The 19,667-nt window shown below is 49.2% G+C and overlaps 6 protein-coding genes across 6 annotated transcripts; 3 read left to right on the top strand and 3 right to left on the bottom strand.

The window, feature by feature from the left end:
- Positions 1-1,317: 1,317 nt before the first annotated feature.
- KD926_002526 (putative C2H2 transcription factor) lies at positions 1,318-2,427 on the top strand (the record flags this gene model as incomplete). Its single annotated transcript, XM_053094214.1, has 1 exon — positions 1,318-2,427. One exon carries the CDS (start codon positions 1,318-1,320, stop codon positions 2,425-2,427), a length of 1,110 nt encoding a protein of 369 aa, XP_052950985.1.
- A 935-nt stretch (positions 2,428-3,362) lies between these two features.
- Positions 3,363-3,763, bottom strand: KD926_002525 (uncharacterized protein; the record flags this gene model as incomplete). Its single annotated transcript, XM_053094213.1, has 3 exons — positions 3,363-3,520; positions 3,577-3,616; positions 3,704-3,763. 3 exons carry the CDS (start codon positions 3,761-3,763, stop codon positions 3,363-3,365), a joined length of 258 nt encoding a protein of 85 aa, XP_052950984.1.
- Positions 3,764-3,828: 65 nt separating this feature from the next.
- Positions 3,829-5,022, bottom strand: KD926_002524 (uncharacterized protein; the record flags this gene model as incomplete). Its single annotated transcript, XM_053094212.1, has 1 exon — positions 3,829-5,022. One exon carries the CDS (start codon positions 5,020-5,022, stop codon positions 3,829-3,831), a length of 1,194 nt encoding a protein of 397 aa, XP_052950983.1.
- Positions 5,023-13,726: 8,704 nt separating this feature from the next.
- On the top strand, positions 13,727-14,571 carry KD926_002523 (putative deoxyuridine 5'-triphosphate nucleotidohydrolase; the record flags this gene model as incomplete). Its single annotated transcript, XM_053094211.1, has 3 exons — positions 13,727-14,066; positions 14,184-14,356; positions 14,488-14,571. 3 exons carry the CDS (start codon positions 13,727-13,729, stop codon positions 14,569-14,571), a joined length of 597 nt encoding a protein of 198 aa, XP_052950982.1.
- A 302-nt stretch (positions 14,572-14,873) lies between these two features.
- On the bottom strand, positions 14,874-16,416 carry KD926_002522 (pyridoxal kinase; the record flags this gene model as incomplete). The annotated part of the gene is made up of 6 exons (XM_053094210.1): positions 14,874-15,516; positions 15,582-15,699; positions 15,755-15,967; positions 16,042-16,121; positions 16,290-16,300; positions 16,363-16,416. 6 exons carry the CDS (start codon positions 16,414-16,416, stop codon positions 14,874-14,876), a joined length of 1,119 nt encoding a protein of 372 aa, XP_052950981.1.
- Positions 16,417-17,457: 1,041 nt separating this feature from the next.
- On the top strand, positions 17,458-18,600 carry KD926_002521 (uncharacterized protein; the record flags this gene model as incomplete). Its single annotated transcript, XM_053094209.1, has 1 exon — positions 17,458-18,600. One exon carries the CDS (start codon positions 17,458-17,460, stop codon positions 18,598-18,600), a length of 1,143 nt encoding a protein of 380 aa, XP_052950980.1.
- Between the last annotated feature and the right edge of the window lie 1,067 nt (positions 18,601-19,667).

Raw genomic sequence — 19,667 nt, 5'->3', positions numbered from 1 at the left:
GGCTTATAAATCGCACGCCATGAAGCCACCAGACTGGCTGGATCTTGTGTCTCAGCCATGACCGACAGTGTCGATCGCTTATCTTCTTCGGGGCTAACAGGCTTGCGTGGGGGGCCTGACCGGACTCGCAGTCGGTGTACATAGGAAGTATTTTTTTTTCCAACGGTGAGAAGGGGATAGTGCGATGAGAAAGAGGGGCTTTTTTTCTAATTGATTTTCCTTTCGTCGATTTTAATTGCACCGTTGCCCCTACCCCCTTGTCTTGCATAACCCCCGTCAAGGAAATGCTAGTGCTGAGGCTCTGCTCCCGAGGATGTGGACAAACGGGATCACGTAGAACCCGGTCAGGTCATGATTGCCTCAGCTAGTCATCATTGATCGAATCCATTCGAAACGCCATTTTGGGCCTTGTCGAGGGACAACGTGACCGATGACTGTTTATAGGACTCTCTGCCATGCACAACGACGCCGTGTCCGCTCCGGCATCCCCGTGGCACTTCAGCCCTACCACGGTTTTGAGTATCGCGAGAAGAAAATATACGGTGGAACACCAGACTAGCAGCGAGGGCCCCCCGACAATAGCGGCGCACCAAGACACAGACCAACGCACCACCGTCTCAGTCCTGGGGTTTTCTGGTAATCCGAACGTCATCGGCTACCTGGGTATCCCCGTGCCCAATAAGACAGCGACGAAACTGTCCTTTAAGTCGCCCCTCAAACGCCGATTCATGCGATCATGATGTCTCAGCTATACATGAGGAACTCTGCAGACATCGTTCATTCGTCTATCCTTTGCCTGGGCTGCTGATCACGTCTTAAGCATCTGCTAGAAAACGTGACGAAGCTGAAGATCCTTCAGTTTCACTCTTGCGAGGGAGGTACGCGATAGTGACGTTGAGCTTCCAGCCAAAATTCAAGGTGGAAAAAAGAATAATTAAAAAGGAACAAAAATCCGACCAGGCGCAGACCGCAGACGACCAAGAATAACTTCTGACAAGTGACTCAATGAGTGCTTATACACTCATTTGCTAGTCGTTGACCATCGAACACGAATCAGTTTCTAGAATTCTGCCTTTCCAGAGAACCCTGTCAATCGTCAGCTCAGAAGGGTTGCATAGCCACATCTGACATGGGGAAAGTCGTTTTAAAATCCTTCTATATTGAAGCCTCAATTGCTTATATGGCCGGAAACTCCCCAAACCGACGTGAAAGCAACAACTTGGAGACCAATAAAATTCTAACGCCTATAAATTTACTGCTACCTTTTTTGTACCATTCATGAGTGTCTTTGTCTCTCACTCTCATTTTCAACTCCCGATGGACTCATCTCGTTTGTCCGGAGGTCGCCCCGGGAGGCGATACGGGGAGACCCGACAGCAACAATCGCCGTCATTCGGTACCGCCTCATATACTGATTCCGCTTCTGCCTTCAACATGACTCCATCCCCAGCGGACAATAGCTTCATCCAACCATCTTCTGCAACCTACACAACCATACGATCCGTGCATACGCAACATCATCTCTACTCTTCGCCACCAGAATACGTTTCGCAGCGCTATACCGCCACCGACATGTCCTCGATGGATCAGTATCATCTCGCACGATCTCATCCTTCGAACGCGGGGCCAACCATGGACCAACTCTATCTTGCTGACCAGTCTCTCCACCAATACTCTCGATCCGACCTCGACCTCTCGTCCCATTCTACCCTCGAGAGCTCCGAATCCTTCAATGGCATGCTTCCCACCTCCTCCACCGCTGCTGCCTACTTCCCACTCACGGAGCAGTGGTATCCTCCTCTGCAGACTCAACCTCACCATCACCAACCATCCTATTACGTGACATCCGCTCCTTCATCCTCCACCTCATCACCCCATCTCCCTACCTCCCACCCTACCTCCCTCTTCCCCCCACCCGGCACCCCCTGCCCATCCTCTAGCTCCCGACTCTCACCCCTCTCCAGCGGAGGAGACCACCACCACTACCACTATATCACCGCCGGCGCCGGCGCCGGCGGCAGAGGCGGCAGCAGCAGCATCGCCAGCATGACCGACGACGACACGCAAGACACCAACACGCCAACCAGCCAACCGAGTCCCAGCCCCCGAGACCTCACCGAATACGGCATCCCCAATCCCGACGGCAGCTGGCGGTGCGCGTACCCCGGCTGCACGTCCCAAACGACATTCCGCCGCGGCTGCGATCTCCGGAAACACTTCAACCGACACCGCAAACACCTCTTCTGTCGGTACCCAGAGTGCGCGCAGTCCACGACTGGCGGCTTCTCGAGCAAAAAGGACCGAGATCGTCATGAGGCGAAACATAATCCGGGCATCTCGTGCGAGTGGCCGAATTGTCGACGCATGTTTAGTCGTGTGGATAATATGAAAGATCATGTGAGACGGGTTCATCGGAGGGATTTTTGATCTTGATCTTGATTTTTCTGATCTCTGGATTTTTCTTTTTTCCAATGCTGATTTTGAATTTTGCTGGTCTTTATTTGGATTGTTTTTTTCATTCTTTTTCATTCTTCCTTGTATCATGGCACATGTCTGTCCTCTTGTTTGTCTGTTTATTTGTTTTCGGCATGTTGCTTGTATACGATGTTGCAGATTGCAGATTGGCAATGACTGGATCTTTTCCTTCTCTGCTCTGTTCTTCTTATTTTATGATGCGGAATAAACCATGTATTATTAGAAACGAAACTTACACACGCAGGACTTGAAGAAGTTTCGCTTTTCTGTTTTTAAATAACATTTCATTCACATTCGGGACCGTGATTCATTCATATGTTAAGTCATCAATTTTTTGTTTTAGAAAAAGAATATAGATAGAAAGAAAATAAAGAAAAGAGAGAAAACCCCTCATATCGCTGGGAAATACCTTCGTGATTACACTGTGGGTTGCACAGTAAGCCATAGCTTGCTGCTATGCGTAATTAGCATCTGGCAAGGAAGCCCACAGAGAATGACGATAAACTAGAAAAAAGAAATGAAAAAAGCTCAACGCCCGTGTTTGTTAAAGATAAAAAGAGTCCTGTACTCCTATACAATTCCCACGCTGCATTATAACTGAGACCGGCGGCGTATATGCAAACATTGAACGAATGACGGAAAAAGAAAAAGAAAAACAATCAACAATGACTCTAGACATTTGGTATCACGGACTGAAATAAAATGAACAAGGTGAAAATCAACCAAAGAAGACGCATATAAGGTTGGGAATGAATGCAATAGTTCGTCATGCATATGCAGTGTACAATAAGGTGAGGGTAAAAAAAGAGTCTTCAAGGGGGACTATATGGAGTTCCCTGCTTTGAAAATGACCGCGTAATTCCCGATGGCTCTGAGAAAGTTACCTTTCACACGAAGATGTCCAGGTCAGTCATCAACGTAGCGATGCTACTGGACGCTTTGTCGGCGACGCCGACCGCGTACACTGCCTTCGGGCCTCTGAGAAAGCACTTGACGGAGTGCGGGGTCGTCCTTGTTTTTGTCAACATGATGGACGCGCACATGCCTGTTTTGTGTCAGTACAATCACATTGTCTGTCCATTCCTGGCGCGATAAGCATACCGTTGAAGATTGTCAGGTCGCGGATACTTATGTTGCTGATCTGGACAAAAGGGACACACGTAACCCGGTGAGTTGTGAACAAGGCCATGCCGTATCATCTCATTTTTACGCTTGAACCCCTTCCCACCCGGCCCGCGAGGACACCCTTCAACTGAACAGAAGTGAGGTCGTTCTTGTGAATGAACATTTGCATGGGAGCTGTGTTTTATCTAAGCATTCCGTTCTTGAGATTAGACCGGCAGCAAGAGTAACTTACTTCAACAAGTACTGCGTTTGAAACGGGGGAGCAGTACACCCCGGCCAGCCACATTTAAAAGTGCCGGTCGAGGTATGAGCACCGTTAGATTGCGTAGGAGGGTTGTATGGTGTCCTGTCGCATGTGCTGACAGGGGTTTGATCTGTAGGTGTTGGATAGCCTGTTGCCGGACTCTTGGCTGTCGAGTGTGAAACGTCGTATGGAGAAGTCAGGTAGGATATTTCTGATTTGAGAGATCGCCAATGGGAATTCTGCGATGCAGGTGAAGACACGGCCGATATATTCCCAGCAGTAGTACTCGCGGGTGACCAATGTGAATACGGACTGGGAGGAACTTGAGCACAAAAAGGTGTCGGGCGTTGCTGCTCCCAAACCGTCTCACTTCTAAGAGCAGGTGGCGATGCAGCTGTGACAGGAGGAAGAGAAAGGGGAGACGATCCGTTGGGGCGCCCGGGGGGTTCCTTTGACACACTAGGCAGTCCCAGGGCTGTCTGGATAGAGGGCAAGGTATGGTTGTTATCCGGTGAATGAAGAGCCGGTAAAAGATCATGTGCCGAGGCCTCCGATGCAGGTATTACAAACCTGCTTAAAGGGGGAAGTTGCTTCGCCTCCTGGGCGTAGGGACTTAATGATTTCTGGGGATATTGAGGGGACTCCGGTTCTCGTTTAAGAGAGCCATGATCTGGAGACAAAAGAGAAGGTATAACAAGTTTATTTTTGGGAGGACTGTCCGGAGCTGGAGGCCCTTCGTGGGGTTTAGAGGGCTCTGGGTCCGAAAGAAGATAAAGAGCAGATTTGGCCACATCAACCGGAAGATTTGGAGATTCGTCCGTAGCCGAGGACGGTTCCGGTCTGTTCAATATGTGTTTCGTTGGCAAGTCCAAATCATCTTCGCGCCGAAAATCCTCACTTAAGGGATGATTTCTTTCGAAAGCAGCAATGTCTGGTCGGTTCGGGTCTAAATGGCTGATCAGCACCGAATTACCCTCTGTTGTGCTGGGCTTGGAGGGTTGTAGCTGGTGCTTACGGGAACGATGAGATGTTCCCTCGTCTGCAGACTTTTTAGCAGTGTCGCTATCGGAGCCCTTCTGGAGAAAAGGAGGCGGTGAATCCTTGGTATCATAGTTGACTTTAGAAACCTCTAGCCCGGGGGAACCAGGGACGTCATCCTGATCGTAATAATCGTCCATAGAGGCCACGGCTTCGGACGCATCAGGCGCGCCACACCTTTCGACTTCTCTTGAGATTTGCCGTTCTCTGTCCGGGATGCTTCAGGTCACACAGACTCAAGTGCCGGTTTTACGTGAGACGAAAGGGAGGGGAATAGAAGAAATGAACAAATGAGAAAATCCAAGTGGGGCACGCCAGTCAGTGGTAGCCTCCAGAGGTCCTAGGAATCTAGTCAGTTTGTCTATTATATGACCAATTTTGAGGCGGGAGAGGGAATGAAACGAGGCCAATCAATGACGCTTGGGGGCGAGAAAAAAGATAACAAGAGGAAAAAGCACATAGGAAGGCAGATGACAGTAAATCGTGCAATCAAAGTAAGAAAAATTGTGACTCTTGCGACTATTGAAGCGCTTGAGCCGGGGGAGGGAAACGAGGATGAATCAGGGTAGATGCATGCATCATCGGTGGAGGTGGACCAGCCAGGCTCATGACTGGAACCCCGTTCCACTTCAAGTAAGGTACCACCCGACTACCGTTTTTTTGGGGGTTGAGGAAGGGGGAAAGAAGAAAAACGCCGTTGGCGAGGAAAGGTAAAAACAAGCACCAAGGAATAATGGGGGAAAAAATGAGGGAAGGAAAAGAACACTTCATGCAAATTCCAATGAAAGAGCAGGTAAGTGGAGAGAACCCGAGGCAAAGGAACGCTTACCTGCTAGATGGCATCAAGACACGGCGAACACCACCGGAACCAGGCACCAGCCGCACTTAGAAATGAGGCTCAGTCGGAGCCAATTCACACGCCGCGATCAAAGACGAACACGATGCGCCGACCGCATAAGACCCGAGGCCCAGAATCAAAGAAACGAAAATCAACCGAAAGGAGTGAGGCTCGGCGATATGTAAATAATAAGAATAGGAGCCAAATAGGACAAGGGAAAAGAAAGATAATAGAAATAAAATCAATAATAAAAAAAAATAAGGAGAGTGGGAATTTGAAAACGTGGAGGAACGGCAAGCGCGACTGCGACTACCAAAGCAGCGGCAGCGGCAAGAAGAATGGCTTGATGGGGGGAGGGCGAAAAAAACGGAAGAAATAATGACAGGAACTTAAGACGCAAGGCGGCTTCCGATGGGAAAAGTGGAGGAGAACAATAACACCAAGGTGGTCATAGAAAAGTCATAGTCTAGCGATGACCAACGCTCATAATAATCACAGGGTGAAGAGGACCGGCCAAGAGGAGTAAGAGTCAGTCCGAGGGCATGGATCGTAATTCGTCGTTCAGAGTCGGAGTCGGAGCATCAGTGATGGTCGAGTGTACTCCGTAGGTAGAGACGGCAGCTTGTTGGAGGCCGTAGGACCAGGAACTTGGCCGGGATAATAGTACGGAGTACCCAGGTCGTAACGGTAATAATAGAAAGAATTATAGGGACGGACAATGCGAGGCAGCGATCCCCGTTCCAAAAAAAAAAAAAAAAATTGAAAATGAAAATGAAACGGGGGAAAAATGAAAAAGTGGAAAAGAAGAAAAGATAATAAGAACCAACAACAAATAAACTGGTGAAGCAAGTAAGTAATCGAACAATCAATCAATCGGCCAGTTGAAGCTAACTATGACGCTTGGCAGGTGCAAAAGGTTAAGGTCAGACGGGGGAGCGGTCAGCAGGGAGGCTGCTAGCGATGGCAGAACCGAAGCAGCGAGAGGGAGAGTGGATTGGATGGATTATTAGCCTGGTCGGAAGGCCAGTAGGGCAGGATGCTGATTTCTGATTGAGGAGGGAATCCCAGCGACGCTCCACCACCGGCCCAGCTGGAAAGACGGAGTGGAGAACAATCAGAAAGCAAGCACTGTCAGTCGGATTCCGTCCGGCGAAAGGATGGCTGATGGGAACTGGGTTGATCGATTGATGATTTGACGGGCCTCTGAACACTGGCACGGTGCACAGAAAGTCGTAGCTCCTCCAGATTAATTTCGTGGTAGGAATCGTTTGGTTTGCCTATTTGGTGACTGCAACGGGAATCAGTTCATATTCCGCGATTGAGACAAATCAATGATAATCATGATAATTTTCTCAATATTTTGGGGGTGTTGGGATAAATTGAACCTTTTTGATTATTCACGAAAGGAAAATCGAGCTCAACGATAGGTAGACGTTCGCGGAGGGATGCGGAGGGTTGGAAGCTGACTCTAGAGACGCCACACTGCAGGCAGAAGACAAAGTGGGGGGAGGGAGGTAGAAAGAGGGAGAGAAAGAGAAAGAGAGGTGAAGGTGAGAGGCGAAGATGGAGGGAAAATCACGGGAGGCTCAACGGGAAGAAGGCATCCACCGCCATAGAAGATCAGGGGAGAAAGAACGGAGAAAAAATAAAAAAAAATAAAAAAAGGAAAAAAAGAGAGAGAGAGAGGGGAGGGAGAGGGAGGAGAGAGAGAGAGAGAGCAGGAAAGAGGGGAAAGGGAAGAGTAAAAGGGCAATTTGGGTACCCTACCAGGATGGTAACAAGAATAGAATAATAATAATAATAATAATAATTCATTCCGTATTTACTATTTACTATTTACTATTTACTATTTACTATTTACTACTTACTGACTGACTCTATTACGGAGTAGTTACTCGGGACCCTCAGGAAGAAGAATCATTTCCCTCCTCCATCCTCCATATCCACGAGGCCCGACAGAGCCAGACCTCCGCTAAACCCAAAATCACTTGAGGCTCCTACCTCCAGCGTCCGTGATTGGTCCGTGGCAGAGGGAAAAACGAGGAGGCTGAAGTGTTCATCTGCATCGAATCGCCGTGGAACTTTGCCTGTCCTCCGCTCTGTTCGGAGGCTGACCCTCCCTCTCCAGTCTCCTGTGAGGGTTCCCTCTCTTTTTTCTGGGATCTCTCCGGACTCTGGGGACCATTGCTCATACGCATTCCCTTTGCCGTCTCTTTTTCTGTTCTGTTCTGTTCTTCCCATTGCATCCCCTCTTTACTCCGGAGTAGTTCTGAATGTCCTGGATGAGTCAGCAGAGTAAGGCGACGAGGCTGCACTTCCTGACGATGACGACGATGATGATGAGATTCTCCAGTGGGCTGTGATTGCTGGATTGCCGGTAACTTCGGTAGCCTCACCGTTGGGTTGAACTCTCTTTTCTAATTTAGGAGCAAATATCCTAGGGGGCTCACGAGTCTCCTCCCCCCTACATGTCCACCCCCCTCCGTCCCCCTCGGACTACATTCACCTCCTAGTCGCACCGGCGTTGCATTGTCCGTCAGGATGCCAAAGAGGGCCTAGAAATTAATCACTGGGGAGGGAAATGAGGAATAAATGTAAAAAGAAAATAAAAAATCTACAACCCAACCACGTCACTCATCGTCCAACCAACCGCAAATCGTGCTAGTTAGGGTTTATTAAACTCTAGAGTACAAGGAAGAGTACAAGGTACGAGTACAAAAGGGCATGGGCATGGGTCTGGGTCTGGGACACGGCGGGGGTTTATGGCACGCAAGATAGAACAGAACAGAAGAAACCAAAAGAAAGAAAGAGAGAGAAAAAAAATGCGCAAATCCCGACCCGTGATCAAGGAGAAGACAACCCGTCATCTGCAATCGGTTGATATTTCCGGCCTTAAGATTTTCATAGCGTTCCAATGCATCGAACTTGAGTATCCGCACCGGAGTCGCGTTGTGATTGCGACCGGGGTCAGGAAAGCAGAGTCAATCGGCCCGGGCGGATTTGAGATCTCCGGAGCGAAAAAATGGGTAGGCCCCGTTCGACCAGGCGAAGGTCATGGAGTAGGACAGGATATTCAAGGAAGAATTCCTCCTCATCATGCGCCTTTAGGGTACAACAGACTACTGAGTATGCAGTGGACGGAGTAAGGGAGGGCAGGAGGAGTAATCCGTCAGAGTCAGTCATTTCCATGGAACCGCCCACAAGTCTGCAGGAGACGATCAGACTCAGTCAGAGAGAGAGAAGATGTGGCCCCACGTTCCCCTCTCGCGCTCGTCCTTCTCCACCACTTTCTTGCCCATCCGTTCTCCGTGCAACACTGCAACCTTTCCCAGTCCTTTCGTTGCACCACCGACCGTCGCTGGACGATCTTCAGGGCCTCGGTCAGTCCGTGTTGGATCTTCCCAGCCTCCGCTTTATAACCTAGGATCCTTCCCTCCGTCACTAACTAGTTGGCTCCCACGAGTTATATCATCATCACCCGCAATGGAAGCACAGAAAGACGGATGGTTACTGACTGACTGCTCCAGACCTGACGGACTCCGGCGTATAAAAAGTACTAGCGGCCGACACACGATACTAAAATGTGGATGCAGAACGGTCCCAAAGCTCTCCACATCCTGCTTACACCCTAATGTTTGCCCGGATCACTTCACCCGTTCACACTTCACGCCCAATATAATTAAATTTATGACCCCATGGCAGCGTGTTGCCCCCCCCCCTTCACCCTCCTTGCTGCAAGTGTGGATATTATTAAACCTAGCAGCCTGTATGCTGTAGAACATGGGTGTGTCCACTCTTGTCCAACCTCCGGAGGGGCTACAATTCTCTTGGCTTGAGATGGTTCTGTAACCCTTCACCCCCTCTTCTTCTTCATTGCCATCTTCTTCTTGTCTTTAGTTTTTGTTCCTTGTGTACGGTGCAAGTCTCCGTTCGACGCCAAAGTTGATGGTCGTTGCCCAAGCTTATCCTAATTCTATAGTTATATAATTATCCTCCGATCAGTCAGCCACCGTCCTGGTCAGTGATATGATCTTCATTCTAATTTGATTATCCTTCTGGTTTTACGCACACGATCGGAATCCCGCCGAAATTTAGATAGATTGGCAACTCGTCAACTAGAAGAATACGAAGATAGAAATGAAATCATAGCAAATAAATTCATACCGTAGAGGCTAAGATGCTAAGATGCTAAGATGACCCCGTAGAACCCCCTTCCGTGGATAGCCCTGTGGTCATTCCCCAATCCCCCCCCAAGGTAAGGTAGCAAGCGGCCCGCGCCGAAGACATCTTACCGTACCGAGCGCTCTACGGACGGGGAGTGGCACTATTTTAATTCATCATTAAATAATAAATATCAATCCTATGATATTCATCAAGTAACCATTAGTATTTCCCAGTCAATCACGCTATCGGCGGTACGGGAACAACAAGATGCTATGACATTATCTACAACAAAGCTAGCCTTCTTTCCAGTAAGCCGTAGGCTGATCATCATAATCACCTTCCATGCGCTGGTTGAAACTCGTTACCTTAGTTAACTCGTTCGACAGCCGTAAAACGCTAATAAGCCGCTAGGCTGCAGGGATCTCTTTTCTTTCCCCCCTCCTCCCTCCCTTCTTTGCGATCGGGCGACTTTCTTTGTTTTTTTCTTTCTTTTTTCTGGTGGTCTATTCCGTGACGATTATTGTCCTTTTTTTTGCTTTGCTTCGGTTTTTCTATTTATTTCTTTTCTTTTCTTGGCTTTTCGTGCCGGTCTCCCTCCACCTTTCTCTCGCCCTCGTTTGCTTGGATCTTCGTCCTTCGATTCGGGGGCCAGGGGCACCTCGGCACGTCGCGGGTCCTCCGTTATATGAATTGCATTAACTATTATTATATGAGCTGTGGAGTGTGGAAACTGGAAAGCCAAAGAATAGAGACCCCTAGTCTCCTACCCAGGTAGGTAGAACTAGGTACTCCGTAGAGTAGGTCGTCGAATCCTTCAAGTGCACGGCCCGAAAAAAAGGATCGTGTAAGGTTACTGCTAGGAGGGCCAAGATGGCCCTGTTAAAAAATTCTTCTCCCTTTAAATATGCATCTAATTACTATTTCCTACTGAGTATGTTTTCCATCTGTTGTAAGCAATAAGAAGAAAGAGTGGTAGGAGGCTCGGGGGGTCGGAAGATACAGAATACAGTCACAGACCCATGACCAGAACAATCAGCAAGAAAAGGGAAAAAAAAGCCTCATATGAGCCGCACCCAATTATCTTGTATTCAGGCGGCTCAATGCTGACACTGCGCTGGTGACCATTCACTGGTCCGGGCTCTTCCTAGTTGCATATTTCGGTGTCGTACGTCTATACGAGACATTTGCATCGCCACTATTAGTTAGACCTGTTTCTGTTTCGATTGCCTTCATTCCAAACGAGTCTGCCCTTACTTGGCTGGCCAAGGTAGGTAGGCAGTTGCTGGCTAGTTTTGGTACTTTTCGGGTCTCAACTGACTTTCTCTCTTGCTTCTTTCCCCTCAGTACTTTGGAACTTGCTAACTAACTTACTTACTTACATATTACATTCTCGGGAGCCCGGGCAAATTGGCCCCTCCCCCTTGCTAGTTGCTACCTAGTCATGACAACTGGCATGCTTACGTTGTATCGAATTTGGCCGTCTTCTGGCCCCGGCGCGGACAAAATTTGGAGCTCTTAATTTTTTTTTTTTTTTTTTTTTTTTTAAAAAAAAAAAATCTCATTTATGTGGTTGGCCCGGTTTCCGGTCCTGGCAAGTTGAAGACGCTAGGTAATTGACTTAATTTATTAGGATGATCAGGATGACACGGAGTAGCCGAAGATCCAAAGAGCCATATCCAGTCTCCACCGGGGCGGGAGTTCAACGGTTCAAGAAAATCCTGCGTCAATCGTGATGCTTGCCATCTTTAGTATGAAATTCGACGGTTACGGACGACGCTGAACCACTGAACAAGTAAAAAACTATAAAATCCTCACTCCACTTCACCCACTTCATCCTTATTCCTTCCATCCTCCTTTCCTTGAAAAGAAGAGTAAAAAATAAATGAAAAAAGGAACAAAGACAAGAGGAGGGGCCAAACGCAAACTATATCTTAGTGGCCTTTTACAATTTGCCTTTTTGGGGTAATGCGGCTTGCACTTATCAGACACGTTCCCACGCCCCTCAAAGCGAACGGCACGGTCTTTAAGATATATTCCTAAGTCCTAGCGCTATTAACCTGTCTCAGCGCATACCGAACTTTGATACCCTGAGACTTGGTGGATTTCTATTTCTACCATTGCAACCGCTGGCTTCACCCACGTCCTGTGTGAAATTCATCACTGGCATTGGCTGGAAATCAGAATATTCGACCTATATCGCATGCATCGGAAGTGGCCACATAAAGTTGCGACCACGTTTCGGAGACCCGACGGCAACGACAAACGCAACCAAGCCCCGTCGTCTTCCTCTGGCAGCATTGACCATGCTACCAGACTGCTGGATCCAGGAGCACCAATGACACCTCCATTCTAGATTCTCACACTAACTAAGCTTTCAGACACCTGGCTGCGACCTCTCTCTAGTCGCGACTGAAATATAACACATGTTTTTAGTAGCTTTCGTGGCCAATGTCCCTTTGCGGTCTCGCATCTGGCGCAAACACGTTTCACATGAACAACGTCTGAATTTGAGATCTTTCAATTGCGGCCCCTGTTTCAACAAAGGGCATATATGTCCTGTTTATGGATATGCGTCAGTTTGACCAAAGCGCTGATAAATAATCAATGGTTGTCTCATCCAACACCCGGAAGTTCGACCAGGCGAAGCCTCGTGACTCGAGGAGTCACCCAACAAACCTGAGAACACGCCTTGTGTTTGTCACGGGAAGCTCTTAGTGGGGTTTTTTGTTGTTATATGCTAAAGACATACTAGCATGGCTCTTCGGTCTCAACCGATTGGTTGCATCCTTCATGATATTGACTCGAGAGTCGAGGCATCGTGGGGTACTACGGCGTACACGGAGTACGTAGAATCCAGAGTATGGAGATAGATCCATAAACCAGCACTAGATAGGCATGGGGATTGGCTCCTCGGCCTCCAGCCGGATCCTGGTAGATCATCTAGACGTTTGTTGGGAGTGTTGGATATTGATTGGATACGGTCGATCTATCTGTGCTTTGTGGGTGTCTACTAGTATGGCATTGGCACCAACATGTCTGTGCGGTCGTTGGGTGGAGGCTCACTCTCATATCAATTGTGACTTGGGGTGTATGAAGCCGTCACACTGCCCTGGGCCATACTATCCTCGTACTATGAATGCCACGGGCTGGACTAGATCCATCGGCATCGGATCGGGGTTCTGTGGTGTGCGAGTTGTCCGTTTCGGTTTAGGAGTTCAAGCTGTTGGCGAGTTTATGGTGTGGATTTCGTGATCGAGGAATGACCTTAGTATACAAATATAGCAGAACAATCGAAGCAACAACTCATTAGATATCCGAATTTCGGCATATTCGGAGGTTGGATATGTGAGCCGTTGTTGTCCAGATGGCTTAATATCCACACGCTCACATATATTAATTTAGACAAACTCGACCCTACAACTTCTATCTACCAGTGAATAGCGAGGTTCGCCATGTCAAATGAGCTGGGTTATGAATAATTCAAGGTCACTCGATATCCACGATCGACTTCCATTATATTTCCTATTTAGGTTAAACTTGCGACAACCAACTATCCAGAACTATGACTCCTGAGTCTCCTGTTATCCAAATTCCGAGCATAAATTGACAAGGTAATGAAATAAATACTATTGAATCCTCAAGGGCCATCGTTGAATAAATGAGGGTAGCCCCAGCCCACTAAACGCGGGTGCGCGTCTCACCGCCAGACGCGTCTTCCCCTCCAGAAGAAAAAAAGTAAGGGCAAAAAAGCCCATTTTCAATTTACACCGCAATTCAATTCAATTCCTTCCTCCTTCTCTTCTATCTATTCTGCTCTACCCAATCCTCACTCGAGACATACCATGACCAAGGAGTCCACTCCCCCTCCCACCACCGCCGAATCCACTACTACTGCTGCTACTACTACGCATCAACCTCCCTCTCTCCCCGCCTCTCCCCTCGCCAAACGCACCAAACCTAACACCGACGACACCGACGCCACGAAAATGACCGTTCCTCCTACCGCCCAGCGTCTTCCTCCCCTTCTCGTCAAGAAGCTCACGGACACTGCCCGTGCCCCGACTCGTGGCTCTGCCTTCGCCGCCGGTTACGATCTCTACAGCGCCAAGGCCACCGTCATCCCCGCCAAGGGCAAAGCCACGGTCGACACGGGTCTGTCGATTGCCGTGCCGGAGGGAACCTGTAAGTTGTCCTGACAAATTGGCATTATATGTGTTTTGTTTGGGGGGCGAACCAAATTGAGAAGTGGTATCGGATGATATGATGGCTAATCAGAGCCGCTTTCCCTCGCCGATTTAGACGGCCGTGTTGCTCCCCGAAGCGGTCTCGCCGCAAAACATTTCATCGATACCGGTGCCGGCGTCATCGATGCGGACTATAGGGGCGAGGTGAAGGTGTTGCTATTTAACTTCTCGGATGTCGATTTTACGATCAACGAGGGGGATCGGATCGCGCAGTTGGTTTTGGAGAGGGTGAGTTTTTGTCGCTTTTCTTCTTTCCTTTCTACTGCCCTACCTGGCGCTTTTTGTTGCCTAGGGGGTGCGTCGAAGGGATATACTTGTCAGGATGAATGGGTTGGGCTAATACATTTTCCCCCTTCTAGATCTATACCCCTGAGGTTATGGTTGTGGAGGAGCTGGAGGAGAGCGTGCGTGGTGCTGGGGGTTTCGGAAGCACTGGTAACTAGATGGGAGTGTTGAATGGGAAAGAAACAAAGGAATACGGCAAATCAGAAAGATAAATGAGGATACATGAATGATTTTATGGCATGCTAAGACATTTGATTTTGGGACGGGTTGGCTGGCTATACACATTAAAATAATGACAACGTTCCACTGACTGGACATGAACTTGACTGGACTGAAAAACAAAGGCTATGGCTATGGCTATGGCTATGGCTCATCACACGTTTGATCGTCTATTTTAATGGTCTATACATCATTTACCAACTATACAAGCAGAGATGAAAGGACATGATATGACTGGAAGTTATCGAAATTGCGCCGGGAGATCTTCCGTCCTCCATTCCTGCACCTTGAACTCGACCACCGGAGCACGCAGGTATTGCACGTTCCGCACCAGTCGCACTTCAGCCGCCTTGGTGTGTCGTAGATGTTCCTGCTTCTGTTTTTCTTCCGCCCCAAGCTGCTCGTCGACCTGGCCGGCCGTGGCGAGCAGCTCGGCATTGCGCGCCTCCATGGTCTTCTCCAGCACGCTGTGCATGCTTGCTAGTACTTTCACGGTCGTCTGCGCGAGAGGAAGATCGGCCGGTTTGACGTCATCCGGCGAGACCCAGGACTTGGTCGTTCGTAATTCAGGGCCCGCGGCAAAGACCGCCTCCCGTAGCCGGGCGACGGTCAGAGCGGCGAACATGTCGCCCGTTCCTGAGAAGAAGCAGTCAAGGGCTGGGACGTCGACGCGGAAGAGTCGTGGCGAACCGTCGGATTTCGTGGTCGAGCCGATGACGGTCAGGTTGTTGGGGGATGGGGCGGCGGCTACTGATGGTGATTCGGGAAGCTTGGACAGTTGAACGGAAGTGATGATGATGTGGGGGATGTTGTAGGTCGCGTGGATGGCGGTGATGGCTTCGGCAAGGGTGCTGAGAGAGGTGATCTTGATTCCGGAGAGAACTCTGCAAGGTAGGATATCAATGGAAGAGCCGCAGAAAGCGGGTAGTAGCTCGCATGTTCGACTTACTCGGCCTCGAATTGATTGGGGAGAATCAAATCGGCATGCTGGATGGTTTTCTTGTAGGCTGGGACCACATCGTCATTGACGTAGAGGCGACCCAGATCCCCCATGACGGGATCCAACACTGGAAGTGCGGTTAATACGACAAGAATGGCGCCTAGGAGGGCCATTGAACCTACCCCAGAAGAATGAACCCGGTTTCTTCTCGGCCTTGCGCTGAAGATCCCGTCCAATGGCTCCGACGGCCTCGACGGCGGCGGCACTGGGCGTGTATCCCGACAGCATGACATCGAAGTCTGTCAGGTGGCTCTGGCATAAGCCCTCGTAGAGAGCAGTGATCTCATCGGCTGTGGCTCTGGTTCCCTTGAGTTGTCGGTAGCCAGCATGATTGCCTATCATGGAAAGACCGTTAGAGTGTTCGCACGTGCTGATAGATGCCGGCCAGGCGACAGGCGCGATGACTCACTGAAATGAACCGTGTTCAAGGGGGAGACATCGCAGCCCAGGGACTGCATAACAAGCGTTGCCATCTTATTGCCAACATAGCTGGAGTTTGGATCGGTTAGTTAGAAACTCAGAGCTTAGTATTTGGGGTTTGGAGGTCGTCGCAAGATTCATGTGCCAAATAAACCAGTCAGAGAACCCTGGGAAGAATAGAGGGGACGCTGTCTCAATATGGATAGCCGATTTGGGAACTGGGATCAGATGACATACCCATAGACCACCTATATGAAACCATCAGCCTATACTTCTGTGGCAGCTAAATGATAAGATCGGCTTGACTTACATGACTTGCGACAGCCAGGACCCTCGTCTCGGGGACCAATGTCTCTGCGAACATGACGTGTAGATTGCAAGGTACTATTGACAAGGCTGAGAAAGAGGAATTGAGGTGTAGGGCCAGGATATACAGGACGATGGACAACGAGGGGCAGCGACGGAGGTGATAGCAAATATCCGATAGCAGATCGAGGAGATCTTGGCTCGTTCGAGGTCGGATGAGATAAGCATACCCAAATAGGGTTTAGCGTCGCAATGGGACCGTGGGACCTCCGTTCATCTATTATTGGTTAGTAGGAACATAGTGGACCCGGGCGCTTCGGTTCGTTTTCTTGTCGTTCCTTTTCAACTTGCAACTTTCAACTTAATCTACTTTTTGCTCCGGCCTCTTTTTTTAGTCTTGGCTTCCTTGGTCTAGGTGCGGCCCCTCAACCTGTCCGAGCGTCCGTCATGCGATGGTCTCACACTCAGGTCCTTGCTGACGGCTGTCACTGTCATCTCCTTTTCTTGATCTCTTTAGTCTTTATGCTCTTTCTGACATACGAACTATGGCTGATACCTAGGTAGTGTCCCTCGTACTTCCTCGCCCGTCTCCTGCTAGCATGAATAATGAAAACACGACTAGTCCGACATGACTAGCAGCGAAGCTAGCGTGGCAACCAATCGCATCACTTCTAAGAATAAAATCCCAGCCCGAGGCTGCTTGGCCCGGTCCAGAACACTCTCGCTACCACCCAGCAAAGTCTCCCTGACTGGCTTGTCCGGATCTTTTCTCCCATGTTTATTTCCTGTACGGCCTCAGGTCTCTTTTCCTCTCTCAACTCTCTCCTCTGTATATACCACCCCCTTTCTTTCTTTTTCTCGCCCTCCCCGTCTCACTTTCGTGGTGCCTTTTCCTTGAGTTTTGAATGGACGCGTTATACACTCGTCCACACCACGTTTAGTTTCTCCCAACCACCGCTTATGCCCTCAAGCAAGGCAGTGATTTCGGCCATGCCCCTTCAATGATCGCTCTTTTCTTTCCTTCTTCTTAGACCTTCATTATTTTATATGCTATGCCATAGCGTGGCAACGTCGTTCTTTTATATTTCTACAGTTCATCATGATCACTTACATCCGAGCGTCGGCATCCCGACCGTCCAGTAGTTTACATGCTTCTCACCAGCGTCCTGTAATTTCCCGACTCCTTCTATGTCTATGGGCCTTTCTCGCGATTTCTTCCGTTGTTGCTGCGTCTGTTCTACCTCCAAACGCCCGATCGGAACTCACTGCTCGACGCTCTCTACCGTCTGTCGCATCTACAGATGGAGAGATTGCTCAGGATGATCCCGAAGATGTATCTCATCCACCTCAGGAACGTGCTCAATATGGTCACGTTATCCGCCGAGATTCCATCGTCGAACTTGATCCAAGTCTCCGTGAAAGGGCCGCATCGCTCCCGATCCTCGTCGCCCCGAATGATGATGCACCATCCAGACTGGTCGGACGGTCCGATAGCGACGACATGCCCCAGCCCTTCGACACCAGCACCAGAACCAACTTCTCGTCTAGCACCTGCGAGACATTCGTCAATGACTTTCTATCAAATTCCACGTTTACCAACTGTCATGCGATGTCCATGCTCCTGCGCGACTCCTACTCCTTCTTCAAAACCGTCCGCTCCGCCACGGCCACCTCGCACGTCCTAGACCTCTCCTGCAGCGTGGATGCCGATAAGTGCTCGTCGTACATGACCGACCTCGCCGGCCGTCTGCTGGAAAAAGATGCCTGCGGTGAAGACTACAAAGACGGGAGCTCTATCGTGACCGACGCCTACACTAATATGGTTGCCTACGAGCCCATTTATCGGGCGACCTGCCTCAAGAGTCCCAATACAACCGACTACTGCTTCGTTGACGCCGCCACCAACACCAACAACTCGGCCGACTACAACGTCTACTTCATGCCCTTTGACACCGCCCTCACCAACGCCCCATTTCCCACCTGCAACAAGTGTCTCCAGGCCACTATGGATGTTTTTGCCAAATTCGCTCAGAAGGACGGCCAGTTCCTCGCCCGCTCTTACATCCCCTCCGCCGAGGGCATCAACAGCAAATGCGGCTCCGACTTCGCAAATGTCAATATCACCGTGGGCGATGATAAGCTGCTCACGTCGGCTGCGTCGTGGACTATCGGTCATCCGGGTCCATCTGTACCATATATCGTTGCTTTGGGCATGGCTGTTGTCTATATTGGGTTGCTATAGCCCACGCCACCACCGTCACCTCTTATAAAATTCCGACATGCTTTCTGTATTCATTCCATCCAAGTCTCTTTCTCAATTGTTTAGACCGCTACAGATTCCCCCCGTGTTTTTATTTTTGTTTTGATTCCTTCTGCCATTTCTGCACCCCTTCTTTCTAACATTGCTTTTCTTTACTATTACTACCTCCTTTCCTTTCTTCGATGGGACCTAATCATCCTGGGTCATGGCTATTATTTACGGGTTACGACAGCGACTGGCTTTAGCTTTTTTCATCTTCATCCTTTAATCTTTCCCTATTGTTCTCGTCCTTGTCCTGTCTGTCTTTGCACTCTACACAGTACATACGCTACTTGCTCTATCTGATACTTCACTCGCTAGCTTTACTGTACTTTAATGTTTTATATTTAAATTTAATTTACACTATTCATCTTTCGGTTAACAGTTCTATCGTCTTGGTTTATGATATGCTTCTTTCAAGTTTTCTATGATCGTGACTGATCATTCATGTTTGGCTTCTTTGTGTGTTGCAAATTATGAACACAGAGTTGGTAATAAGGAAACAAGAAGAAAGAAAAAAAAAAGTAACAAATGACTCCGACCCGCAACGCCCTAAATAATGGCATTTCCTTAGCAAACAAGTAGCTCCGATTAACAAGGATCGCTTACTAGTCAACTTGACTTCAATAAAGGGGTGAGACGTACTGTGATGGTCAACATCGTTGAACCTCCCTAGGGAGTAGGTATGGACTATATAGATCATTGACGGCGAGCCCCACATATAACCAGCAAATGGGGTGATAGCTCAGTTGGGAGAGCGCACGACTGAAGATCCACTCAGTCAGTCAGATCATCTGGCAATCGTGAGGTCACCGGTTCAATCCCGGTTCATCCCATTACAGTTTTCTTTTTTTTGCTTTTGCAAAAAGCTACTAGCCAGTCGGGTTAGCTAGTAAATAGGTTGAATGCTCAAAGAGCGGTGTTAAGTATCTCAGGGGGGGGGGGGGGGGGGGGGGGGGGGGGGGGGGGGGGGGGGGGGGGGGGGGGGGGGGGGGGGGGGGGGGGGGGGG

Source organism: Aspergillus affinis, assembly GCF_023601865.1.
Source record: "Aspergillus affinis strain CMG 70 chromosome Unknown NODE_154_length_74922_cov_92_515011, whole genome shotgun sequence".
Classification (NCBI taxonomy): Eukaryota; Fungi; Ascomycota; class Eurotiomycetes; order Eurotiales; family Aspergillaceae; genus Aspergillus; species Aspergillus affinis.
Note: the sequence above shows the minus strand (reverse complement) of the source record. Positions and strands in the feature narration are given on the sequence as shown.